This window comes from Anoplolepis gracilipes, chromosome 6 (assembly GCF_047496725.1).
Source record: "Anoplolepis gracilipes chromosome 6, ASM4749672v1, whole genome shotgun sequence".
NCBI classification, from domain to species: Eukaryota; Metazoa; Arthropoda; class Insecta; order Hymenoptera; family Formicidae; genus Anoplolepis; species Anoplolepis gracilipes.
This window is the reverse complement of record NC_132975.1, coordinates 12,634,159-12,647,540: the sequence shown is the minus strand read 5'-3', so window position 1 is coordinate 12,647,540 and position 13,382 is coordinate 12,634,159. Positions and strand designations below refer to the sequence as shown.

The 13,382-nt window shown below is 28.7% G+C and overlaps 1 protein-coding gene, 2 long non-coding RNA genes and 1 pseudogene across 4 annotated transcripts in view; 2 read left to right on the top strand and 2 right to left on the bottom strand.

Moving 5' to 3' along the window:
- Positions 1-90: 90 nt before the first annotated feature.
- Positions 91-5,899, bottom strand: LOC140666950 (odorant receptor 4-like). Of its 2 annotated transcripts, none has more exons than XM_072894512.1 (6): positions 5,878-5,899; positions 1,575-1,920; positions 982-1,194; positions 668-781; positions 368-523; positions 91-204 (listed from the first exon to the last, which is right to left on the bottom strand). In XM_072894512.1, the coding sequence occupies exons 2-6, from the start codon at positions 1,893-1,895 to the stop codon at positions 154-156; spliced, it is 855 nt and encodes a 284-aa protein (XP_072750613.1). In that variant the 5' UTR covers positions 1,896-1,920; positions 5,878-5,899; the 3' UTR covers positions 91-153. The 2 variants fall into 2 exon arrangements, with proteins under 2 accessions (XP_072750613.1, XP_072750612.1); XM_072894511.1 differs by lacking the exon at positions 5,878-5,899 and adding an exon at positions 2,289-2,545.
- Positions 168-2,454, top strand: LOC140666957 (uncharacterized). Its single transcript, XR_012046877.1, has 3 exons — positions 168-564; positions 1,564-1,911; positions 2,322-2,454. It is a non-coding gene; the product is annotated as an uncharacterized lncRNA (long non-coding RNA).
- The window catches only part of LOC140666958 (uncharacterized), a 34,485-nt gene continuing 26,191 nt past the window's right edge, over positions 5,089-13,382 (top strand). The window contains exons 1-2 of the long non-coding RNA XR_012046878.1: positions 5,089-5,334; positions 5,893-5,983. This is a non-coding gene — a long non-coding RNA (uncharacterized lncRNA). The remainder of the gene's footprint in view (positions 5,335-5,892; positions 5,984-13,382) is intronic.
- On the bottom strand, positions 6,774-9,433 carry LOC140666834 (odorant receptor 49a-like; annotated as a pseudogene).

The following is a 13,382-nucleotide window of genomic DNA, read 5'->3' as shown; positions in this document are numbered from 1 at the left end:
TTATTCATCTAAAAGTATATATTTGAAAAAATATATACTAACTTTTTCTCTATATGTTTTTCTAATCAGTGATCGTGTCTACACGTGAGGTGGCTGAGTTATTTCACGATTATCGAGTAGGAAATGACTGAATAGTCTATGACTGTACGACATTCATTTCATCGCCAGCAGTACTGACAAGTAGGATCCTGAGGCTTTCATGATCTATAACAATGTTGTTTTTGTATATAAAGAAAGGAATGCGAAATATAATTATAATGTTATATAAAAATCTTTATGATAAAATATGAACACACATATACACGTATATAATTCTGCAAAGCAGAAACTTGATGTAAGAAAAATTTTTTTTCTTTATATTTCTTACATTAGTAAAGGATTCTAAGGAGAGATCCATCATTTTGCCAGCCGTGAACTTTAATTTTCTTTGTGACCTCAAAATTATAAACATTAAAATACGACTGTCTGCGGCCTTCATATCGTACCAACCAGAATTGTACACCGCATTTCCGATTGCAGTGCTCTAAAGTAAAAATAACGAAGAGATATGTCTTTATATATAAGGTCTGTTCTTCTTTATAATCTTATTTTTAGTATCACAAACGCTGCGTGCAATATCACATCTTATACAGTTGTTATTGTAACAATTATCTTTTTGGTCGCTAACCTTGTTGCTCAGGTATTCCCCGGAAAAACAAAATATAAACGCTTCAAGATTTGTTACAGCATAAAATAAAAGGGATCTCATTATTTGTTCGGTGGCATCGGGACTGCCGATTGCCTATAATATCAAGACAAAATAAATAATATATAACGTATATTTTCAAAATTATAAATATAGTTGTTTCTATGCATCGCATGATATATAATAAATTAATTAATAATAGAGATATAAATAAGTAATAAATAAAAGTATTTAATTAATTAATTTTAAAATAAAGTATATATTTATATTTTTAGAATTTTGATAAGTTCACTTACAGTGACAATGAGGAATGCTAATGAGCAAATCATCACTGTATTCGATGCGAATTGCAATAAAGCAATGTACGAATAAAGATTTTCAATCTTTTCCGAGAAGCTGATAATTTTTTGATGTTTTTGAATGATTTTCGTCATTCGAGCGATCTCTATTGATCCAGCTTCCATTAGCCAGGAGGTCAAGATGTTTATTTGACCACCTAAATGTAGAGTCTAAAAATAAAGATTCTGTCATTTATAACAATCATTATAATTGTTTACCTAAAAAAGAAAAAAAAAATCTTTTTACTGAAATATTATTATTATAATTAGTGAAATATTAGAAAACAGAACAAAGTATGAATATCAATGAAGTGCTCACTGATTTTCAGTGAGTAAAATCTTGTCATTGCTTTAATCAGTAATATTTTCACTTAAGATCAATTTAAGAATAGACATTTAATTTTTCAAAATTTATTATTTAATTATCTGATATTAAAATATTTAATATCTATTTCATAAGGATAATTAGACAATTGTGGATCAGTGGGATCACATATTTATTTTATAATTGTATTTTATATATGATACTTGCTTATGTAGATGCAGGTTACCAGAGTTAAAAACACGGCGTTGAATAAACCAGCCCCCAAACTGCACGCCATCACGTACACAAATTGCGTAGCTAACACCAGTCTGTACTTGCGTAGCGTGTCCATAACGAAGGGATATTCCATTTTCATCATGAGGGGCAGCTCAGTCGTTCGATCAGTGACGTCGGCATCGGCCAGGAGAATACCAATGACGTATGCAAGCGCGGCAATTGTATGAAGAATAATTAGCCCATTACAAATATGGCTCGATAGTTTTGCTTTGCGTGCCGTTTCATGCAACTCAACACCACTATCACCGCAATAGTTCCAGTCTTCTGTCATCGTCGTCAAAATTCCGGTAAATTCTCTGCAAACGCATAATTAAATATTTCAAAACAGTTGTGTATACATATTTTTTACCATGTTATTTTTTCTTAAATTTAAATTTTCGAAATATATTGCAGGTATTATGTCTTTTCTCTTTGTTAGGATAAAAAATGGATACGAACAAAAATTGGGTGCGGAAATATGATTTAAATATATATATATATCTGTGTTTTATTAATTTTAATGTCCGTCTTAAATGGACATCTTGCGTAATTATTTAAGCAAACTACTTATTATCTTCTTGTTAGAAATTGTCTTCAAATATCTTATTTAAAAGTATATTTTTATTATAATATGTGTATGCATTAATTATTCTTTGTTTATTTACAGATTCTAAATTTAACTTACCTTTGTTTTAACGAGAAAATAATGATTTTACAGGTCAACTTTACGTGTGCCAAGAAGCTACTCAAACAGTCCATTAAGTTGAAAAGATTGTCGACATGGAAATGTGTTACAAAATACCGGTAATGGAAGAATTGATTGATCGCTAGCGTAATTATCCAAAACACTCTGTACAATAAAACGCATGATATACCTGGCCAGACACCGAATGCAGTGAGCAAAAGTTTTATCGTGCGATTAATTGTACGTCCACTGGTCATAATCTCTTATCTTTCTTTGCGTTATCGTTTATATACAAGACAGGGACATCAAGATGTACGCGATAGAGCAAACACACTCGTCTCAAAGTATAAAAGACATATGCTCTTAAGGAAATTATATTTTTCAACTGCAGGTCTCTCGATGTACGTTGCGGAAAATTTGCGTGAAGACTGGAAGCTTTTAAGAGCATCGTGAGGCAAACGCTACTCTTAGACGATTGACCAATGAAACGTGTTCATTAAATATTTTTATCCTGCTGCGTGCAGATCATACAAAGAGGTATCTTTTGCAGCTTAAAAAAAAAGAGGGAACACCAGATGGGGTCATTTTGCGCTCCCTTTAATGCGCACTCGCGAATAATTTTCTTAAATATATAATGATCTAATGGACGCGCATAAACGGTGATGTATATCCGCGTCCAGCTTTCTTTGAAAAATTTTAAAATCTAGAGAGTAGAAAAGAAAAAGAGAGATCCAAGAAAAAGAGAAATAGAGAAACGCATCGCATAATAAACGCATAAAATATTATCTAGCTGTCTTAACTTTTCGTAGAACGCCATTTTGATGAAGAAAGAAAATGAAATATTTGTCGAAGGATTTCTTATATACCCTACGATTCGCCTTATTTGGTTTTAATAATTCAGAATATCGTGCAATATCGTGGATCGTACGCGAGTGTACGTCAAAACGAAACCTGTTCGCCAAAGCTCCTGTAAAGTTGAGTATATTAGATATGATTTGTTATTTTATCCAATTAAATTGATAATAATTTTTCATAAAATTAATTTTTTTAGAAGATGCTTATACGAATACAATTAGATATTTGATAAGTTGATTATGACTATTATATGCACTATTATGTGTAAATGTAAACGGTTTTTAGCGGTCGTGATCATTAGCCATTTTTGCTACATTGTAGCTTGTTCTAAATTAGCGGTGTTGCAATGAACTATTTTTTTTCTATACACGAATTTTAAAATATCAAAGAGCATAATATGCAACTGCGACCAAAGACCAAAATAAAAGTAAAATAATTTTAAAACAATATTTACACACACACATTAAAAGATGTGATAATTGTTAACTGTTTTTATTTCACATCGAGCTTAAAACACAGTTACAATCGTAAACCAAAGGTTTGAAATATAAAGGAGATCCATATCCAGGATGAGTTTTCACTTTTTCCCTGATTCTCTCCCGTTTCTCTCAAGTAAATAAAGAGAATTGAACATCAATCTGTTAAATTAACATGATGTGACATCTGTCAATTTACATGATGTATTTCGAGTTATTGATTTACGCGTAGATGTGGAATTGCAAGACTTGTTTGAAAAAACAAAAGTAAAATAAAACTACGATTATAATAATTCTTATTTGATTTAAATTGCAAATAATTTTTTACGTACACTTATTTGCACAATCAAAAATTTTAACATTTATAAGTTACTGCTATATTAACCATTTTAATAATGTTAGTATGATTGACATGTAAAAAGTTTGTTGTAAAAAAATATTACGTTTATCATTAAAGTATTACACAAAAAAACAAATTTCTCATAGGGGAAAAATTAAAATTTTAAATAAAAAATTGAATAAAAAAATATAAAAAGAAATTACTTGAAATGTGCGACGAGTCTTTAAAATCGATGATTGCGTAGGCGGTGCAGCAGTAAGCGATTGGCTTTAAAAATTCAAGCAACCGTAGATGTACAATACACACACACATATGTACATATTGAACGTTAAATTCATCGGGCAGTGATCATAAGAAAATGTTCAGTCTTCATTGCATTGCGTGTGTTCAAAAAAATGGAAAGTAGTTATCACAAACGCACACTTATGATTAAAAAATAATAAAAATGAAAGAATGAAAAAGACTTATTTATAACCCAATACTTTTGATTTCTCTCTCTCTCTCTCTCTCTCTCTCTCTCTCTCTCCCTCTCTCTCTCTCTCTCCCCCCCCCCTCTCTTTTCTTATTTATCGTTTTCTTTAACTTTGTAATGCAGTAACGAAGTAATATAGTTAAAATGTAAAACGCTGTGCGCGCAGAAAATGTATAACATTCAAATTAAAGTTGGTGGAATTTGAAACAGAGGGAAATTATGTGAGAGTGAAAAGGAAAAGTTCGCTTTGTTTCATGTTATTTAATAAAACTTTATTTTAAGTTATTGAATTTTTTTAAGTTTATTCTTACTCTCATATATATCCGAGTACATATCTGATAGACGAGAAAATAAAAAATAATAATTGAATAATTTTGATTAATCTTAATTTGCAGTTTTTTTTTTACAAAGAGATGACTAATGAAATATTTGACTCTTGTTTTGAAATGAAATATGCAAAATTCAATTTTGCTTTATTTATATCGAAAGCAAAACGGAAATATATTAATAAAAGGGCTGAAGCTTCTACAATTTGCAATAATTTTTCCATTTATCATGATAAAATATTAATATATATATAAAACATTAGAAATAAAATTAATGAATAAATTAAAAATATAAGTTGGATGATGTTTTGAGAAAATAACATAAGTAAATGAGAAAATTTCACTTTTATGTATGTTGTTTGCCTATTATAAATTCAGTTACAAAAATCCTTAATCTAAACAGACAGCTCTTTTATTGGGAAAAATATGCGAAGTGCCGAGATATTTAAAGGAACGTGTAATCGAAGATAAGTTGACGAGGGAGGCGTGTAGATCGGAGAATAACATAAGGAAAAAGAGAGAAGACACGCAGACGTGGAAGTACGTGTGAAAAATAATACACGAAATGGGCAAACAGGTAAGAAATGAAGAAAAATATTGGTGAAAGGGAAAAATGAGAAAGCTAAAGAGAAATTATAAATAGGATGAAATAAAGTATACGGGTAAAAACAGCAACGTGTGCGTTTACACACTAGTGACGGCACAACATGGAATTTTAAAATAGAATAAACGCGGTCGGAGCGACGATGTGCGGAATGACGCGGTGAAAAATTGCACGTATAGAAAAAGATAGAGGATATAAATTATTGTTATTAATCATAAAAGGTATAACATTTTTATAATATTAAATACCGTCATTAATGTGACAACGTGCAGGTCGATGATCTTGTTCAAAAAACAATGTGACAGAGCATTAAGCCACTCTTGTCGTCACGTGCATGCTGAACGAATCATTCAAGGATTCTCTTCATTCGCCACAATCATTAAGATAACGTGAAACTTTCTGTATTGTAACGAGAAAATAAATTTTGAATAAAGTAACAATTTAAAGTGTTATAATCATGGCACTGCGCGTGAAAAAGAGTGTCTTAAATATGAATATGTAATAAAGTCGACTTACCGTTGATTGCTCCAGAAGACGATCATTTGGGAAAGTAACAAACTATAGGTCAAAGAGGAGCTCAATTGTCCATCAAAATCGTCGGTGGAAAAGTGTAATATTGACAGTAAGTATACTGACACTCGTACAATGAGTAACGTTCCGAACCATGCGCAGGACATTGAGCCAGATATCAAAGATTTGAAAGAAGCTTATCAAGAAGCTCCTAGCTGTCATTTTCGTAAGAAATAAACTCTTCTACTGACGTTTTATAAAACATCAACTATCGGCGAACTTTGTATTTTTTTTCGATCGAAACATATTAGTGAAGCAGCTAAAAATCGAAATGTCATTACGAAAGCGCATTGTATGCTAATACGTATTTACCGAGATCAATTGATAATTAAATATTACTTTGCTATGGAGCGATAAAATACGGTTGCAATATACAAACATCTATTTTTACTTTTCTCGATGAAAAAGAAGAAGATTTATAAAATCGTTTCCTTGCTTTATTTTTTCCCTTTCTCAGCGCTGTAATGCAATAGTAGTGAATTAAGCGAATTATTAATTTAAAAATGCAAAACGCGCACGCGGACAATGTAGAAATAATATTCGAATAAAATTCCTGCGGAAAAATAAGAGGAGAATTGACAGATAATTCGATTTCATTTAACAGACATTGAGTATCACAAATTATTCATTCTATTTTTCGGACAATCCCAATTCATTCTTATTCGACGAAAACGCGTACGTATGAATGCGTTCGACGTACGAGAGAAAAGAAAGGTCAATAATATCGCAAAACAATTTCCGTCATGTTTTTAATGTTTTTATGTGCAAATTTTTTTGACTAAACAGCAATCAACTTTCAATGCTTATTGGAAAAGATTTGATGTACAAGAATTAGTTTCACTTTAACTCATCGCAAGTAGAACTGAAATGTATGAGGCTGAAGCTTTTATAATCTATAATAAAAGAATTTTTAATAATTATGAAGATATGTATTTATCGAAGAAACATGAAATATTATGTTTAAATTTAATACTATGTATCTTTTTATCAGATTTTTTATGATGTATAATATAATAAGTAATGCAGGCTTTTTATAATATATAAAATGTTTAACAAATATATTTTGTCTATATTTGGCTACTTAAAAAAAAATTAAATCAAGTTACATAGATAAACATACAATATATATGGTCATATATATTACGAAATTTAATTAATGATATTAAATAAAAAATAATATATGTTCTAAGAAAAATAATGTTGTCTTTGTCGCTGTATGAACGAATATATCAATCTAAAAGATTATAAAAGATTTATAAAAGATAAAGATAAATATATATACTTACACTGCTAAATCGTTCCAAAGACAAGTTCGTGACTTTTCCAATTGTAATAGATAATTGCTTTTGTGATCTCATTATCAACAACAATATAATTCGACTATTTTTGGAATTTGATTTATACCAGAATGAGTTATACGCAGCATCCCCGATACTATTGCTCTATTGAAGAAAAAAATAATTTTCAGAAGTATAATAATAAATCTATCAGTAATATTTGTCTTAAAGAGTTTAACCGTATTACTTAAATATTCTTCAGCAAAACAGAACACAAACGCTTCCATATTCATAACAAAGTAGAATAAGAGTGTTCTTATTATAATTTTCATAGCATCGGGTGTTCCAACTGACTGGAATATTAAGACAAGAGCTAATGGCAGTCAAAAAACGAAAAAAAGTTGAATAATTAAATTATTGGAAAAGTAACGTTCGTTATTTTTACAAGCCTTTTTATACTTTTCATTATCGCAAAATTGTCGCGCAAAATGAAAGTGTTACTTACCGCGACCATAACATAACCCAAACAGCAAATAATTAAATCTGACACGAATAGCGCCAATGCGATATTTGAATAGAGATTTTCTGTCCTGAAAGGTGATGATTTGCTGATGTTTTTTTATTATTTTTTTTACCATAAAAAAGTTCGGATTGCTCTTTTCGTTCATTGGAAAAATTTCCGCCAGTCATCCGCAAAGAATATCGATTTGACCACCTAAATGCAGTATCTAAAGTATACGATTATAAAAAAATTTTTAATTATTTTATTTTATTATATATTTCTTTAAGATTTATATATATATATATATATACACATACAGAATGATTAATAAATGCATGGCGACAATTTTTGTAATGTTGTGGATAAATGTGCACATTAAAATAAATAAAAAAATCTTATCCAGACATACACGATATGCATATCGTTTCTAAATTGTAGAAAATAAAAAAATATTCGAAGTGTTTGTTTTGCGTAATCACATACAATATATATGTATATATATATATATATATATATATATATATATATATATATATATGCTATAGTATACTTCAATATTGAATTCTTTACTTATTTGAAAATTCCAGACATTCGAATTGTCTCAAGTTTATTTCATATTTTTTCTTGCAAATTGTGAATTTTATTAGTTTTTAATTCATACATAATAAATTTTGACTGACTTCAAAAATACAAATTTAATAAATTTAAGTTAGAAAATTGTGCTAATCATACTTTGAGTTAACTCGTTTTCTCGATTTAAAAAAAAAGTTGTTTAAAAATATTTGAATTACAAAGAGCTGGAAACAAAATTAAGCATTTTCTTTAATCTTTCATAATTTTCAGAAGCTATGCCATGTATATATTATATATGCAACTATTTAAATAATATTTTTTATTTATTTCTGTGCACGATATTCATTCCCTATAGTATTCCGTGCATTTATAAATCACTCTTTATATTGTCTTTTATTAATTGAATAAAATTTAAAAAAATTTTTATAAACATATAATAACAATAATAATAATAATTTATTAAAAAAAGAGACTCACCAAATTTATCAGTAAAGCATTTAAAAGACCCGTTATACAGAAACATAACATTAAGTGAATAAACTGAATAATTACGGTCAACTCGTATACATATGTTCGATTGAAGTCAAACGGTAGTTCCATGTTTATAACGAGTGGTCGCGTGGAAGTATTGGAAATTTTGTTATTGTATGTGTGTTTCACGACAATATTGCTACTGTAAAAAATTACAGCCACCGAATAAAGGATCAGTGACATGTTAGCGAAACGTCGGGACAGCTTGGCATTCCATGTCATCACAAACATACTGAAATTTGTTTTAGAATAATTTTCCCAATCGACCGCCATCATCGTCAATATGCTCTCGAATATTCTACAAATAGTTTTTGTATAATCATAATCGTGAAAATGATCGCAATAAAGCGTTGTATAAATTGACAAAGAATTTATTAAGTATTTTTATTATTTATTTAATTTTATATTGTTTATAATCGCCAAACAGTTTACTTTAGTTACTACTTAACAAATTGTTAAGCGATAATTGTTGAAATTAAATATATAAAAAATTAATATTTTTAAATACAATCTAACAGTAAAATAAATGTTTTACTAATATTATACATTACAATATATTATTATATAATTATTTATATATCACAATATATTATGTATCTCACCGCTGTTTATACCAAAAAAATCACAAGTTTCATTTCTATTACTTGACTAATTATATTTTCTACTTTCATATTTTTTATTATCGTTTTTAAAATTTTTTTTTAACGCTACACCGATCTTAAGACAATAATTTTAAACATTATCAGAAACGTGTTCAATCGATGGTATACGCTGTTCGTATGATGTGCACGATACCGTACCTTTGTATAGACTGGAAGCTTGAAAAGGAAGAGATGGAACGTACCCTCCCTCGAGCAACTGCTTATTAAATATTTTGATCGCAAAGCGCACGGATTACGTATGTCTTTGTTATTACACATCAATAAAAAAAAAGTTTCCGGGGGTGATCTTTCCTCTCTCTATCTCTATCTCTCCCTCGGTGAGTCGGTGGTGTAGTGCAGTGCGTTATTTCCTTTAAAAATTTAGTAGCATACGCAAGCTTACACCGAACGTTAAATCATGCTTCGGTGACTGTAAGAAAATTTTCAGTCTTGGTAAAAATTGCGTGTGTTCAAAGAAAACAGAAAATGATTATCATATTTATGACAAGAAATATGAAAGAGATATGAAAAAGTATTTGTAATCTAAGAATGAATGTTGGCTTTCTCTCGTTTTTTTCTATCTTCCTGTATATGAATTCTTTCATGTAATAGAATAACGAAATAATGTAGTTTGAATGTAAAATGACATGGGCAGAAAAGGTATAATGTTCAAAGTCAGCGTAGTTTAAAGCAGAGGGAAATAACGTGAAAGCGAGGAAGACAACCAAATAAGTTTGCTTCGTTCGATGTTATTTGACAAAACTTTACGTAATATTTCGAGTGATTGATTTTTTCCAAGTTTATCTTTATCTTTATACAATAAAATAAAAGATAGTACTATTGGAATGGTTCCCATCAATTTTAATTTATATGCAAACTTTTGCAATTAGATCATTAGTTATACTTTCTGTACTTGTAGAAACTATAGACCTATAGACCTAAGATACAATTTTGCTTCATTTGTATTGAAAACAAAGCGGACATATTTAAGAGGCCAAAGGCTTTATAATCTGTAATAATGTTACTCGATATCATGATAAAATGTAAATTCCTAAAAAACGTTTATAATAAAAGTAACGAACAAATTAAAATTATTCATTGAATAATATTCTAAGAAAATAACATGTTTCATCAATAACATGTTTCCAAGTTTGCATATGTGAAAAATAAATAAAAAATTTAATAACTAAGTTATCTTAGATACGAATCTATAACCTTTCAGATATACCTAACAGTAAATTGACTTTCTGTGATTTCATCATCAGAGATAATATACTTCATTTTTTATATTCTAATCGTACTAAAACAAGATGTAACTATGCTTTTATAAGAAAAAAAGTGGGTCAATTTTTTGTGACTCCAATGTTGATAAAAAAACGCGAATTTATTTTTTCAAAAATAAATTTTTAAGAAGGAATTATTTATTATTATTTTTATAAAAAAACATATTCTACATTTTTTTTATTTGTAATATATATTTGTACGTATTTATTTGTATAAATTTTTCTCATATTTCAAAAATGTTTCTTTTTTTAGAATGCATAATATTTTCTTTTTTTAAATTGCCATAAGATATGTGCATGACTTGTCAAATTTCTTATTTATTTACTAATTAACATAAAAAAATAATTGATATTGTTTTTAATTAATTACCTAGATCTTCAATCTTAAAAAAAGAAAGACCTTCTATTGAAAAAAGTGATAAAGAAAATGAAGAGGAAAGAAAGAGAGTTAGAAAGCGAGAAAAAGAAAACATGAATTAAGTATGATAAAGGAATTAAGGAGAAAACAACAGAAAAGTATAGGAATAGAAAACTGGAAGGAGTATAAGTCGAAGTACAATGAAAAAATACAGAGAGATATCGAGATATCTGATGAATGTGAGGTCAACAATAAGTTGAGTAGGGTGGTGTGTAAGTCGGTGAATTTTAACATGAAGGGAGAAGAATAAAGAAGACATGTAGAAACTATGTGAGAAGAAATAGGAAACGTGAGTTTATGGAGAATTATGTTGTCAGAAAGAAGGAACAGAAAATAAAGGAAACATCAATTAAAGATGAATGGATAAGGAAAAAATTGTAAGTAGGAAATAAAATAAGATACACTGGTAAAAGCGTGGTTAGTGAGGTGTGCAAAATATATGACTGACGACAAATAATATACTCAATTAGAAAAGAATGAAATAAAATAAGATTAAACACGATTAATGTGCGGAATAACGCAATGAAAAATGACATAGAAAAAGGTCATATAAATAATTATTAGAGGCATAAATATTTTATCTTTTAATTAATTTTTAAATGTTTAATTGCATTTTTTTCATAACTAAACATAATTAATTTCTTTTTCAAAGCATGACTAGTAGTAGACAGATACCTGAAATGCACAGACGTTTTTTACATTCTATAATAATAATAATAATAATAATAATAATAATAATAATAATAATAATAATAATAATAATAATAATTCTTGTGTGGACAAAATAATGTATGTAAATACGACATTATGAAAATTTAACATATAAATTTACAGAATTATGATGTACTATTGATAATACGAGACACAATAAGTATATTATTGACAGTAATAATAACACATAAAACAATATAACAAATTGATAAAGAGCTTACGCTGACAAAATGTTCCAACGATGATCCATAATCTTTCCGATCGTAATTGTTAATCGTTTTTGCGATCTCAAAAACGATACCATTGGGCTTTTGTTTACAGACATATTGGATTAAAGGAATTCGTAAAGTCACATCTCGTATATATTTACTGTAAAAGTTAAATTAAACAGAAAAGTTTATTATTCTTAATATAAAGTACGAAAGAAGAAATTAAATTGAGAAAGTATATAACACACATATAAAAGTACGGACAAAATTTATTAATAATCTAACTTTTGCTATGTACAATATTTGTATTTTAAATATCTCTTCAGTATTCTTGTCATAATGTTGCCAGGAATCGAATATATTTTAAAGTACTATTATACATATTAATTAATATGGATTTACTGTGTATCCGATAACAATTAATGTCGCATAAATATCTTTTAATATTACATTCACAATAATGATGACAAACCCAATGGAACAAATAATCAAAGTGTTTGATATAAGATGTCGTTAAATTTTTTGCACCGCAACAAGGAAAATAAATTCTGCATAATTTTAAATAGTATAATTTAAAGTGTTATAATTATAATAATAATAGAGCTGAAGAGTATTATAAATATAAATAATAAGACTGACTTACACTATTTATTGATCCAGAAGATCATTGTTTTGAAGGGTAAGCTATAAGTCAAAGAGGAGCTCAGATTGTCCATTAAGTCCGCCAGGTGATCGGTGCAAAAGTGCACTGCTGACAGTGAGTATACTGACAGATCTGTACAATGATACGATGAACGTTACGAACCAGAAGATTCTGCGCAAAACGATGCACGACACGTCGAGTCAGATATCAAAGAATGAACATTATAAAGAAGCTTGTAGCTGTCGTAAGAAATAAGCCCTTCTACTCACGGCTTATAAAACATCGAATATCGCCGAACGTTGTGTTTTTCTTTCTATCGAAATGTATTGTAAAGCAGCTAAAAATCGGAACGTCATTACGAAAAGCGCATCGTACGCCATTTACCGAGATAGATAATTAAATATTATTTTGCTACCGAGCGGTAAAACACGGTTGCAATATACAAACATCTACTATTATTTTTCTCGATGAAAGAGAAGAAGGTTTACAAAACCGTTTCCTCGCTTTATATTCTCCCCTTTTCAGCGCTGTAATGCAATAATAGTGAATTAAGAGAATTATTAATTTAAAAATGCAAAACGCGCTTGCGGAAAATATAGGTATAATGTTCGAATAAAACTCCTACGGCAAAATAAGAGGAGAATTAACAGATAATTCGATTTC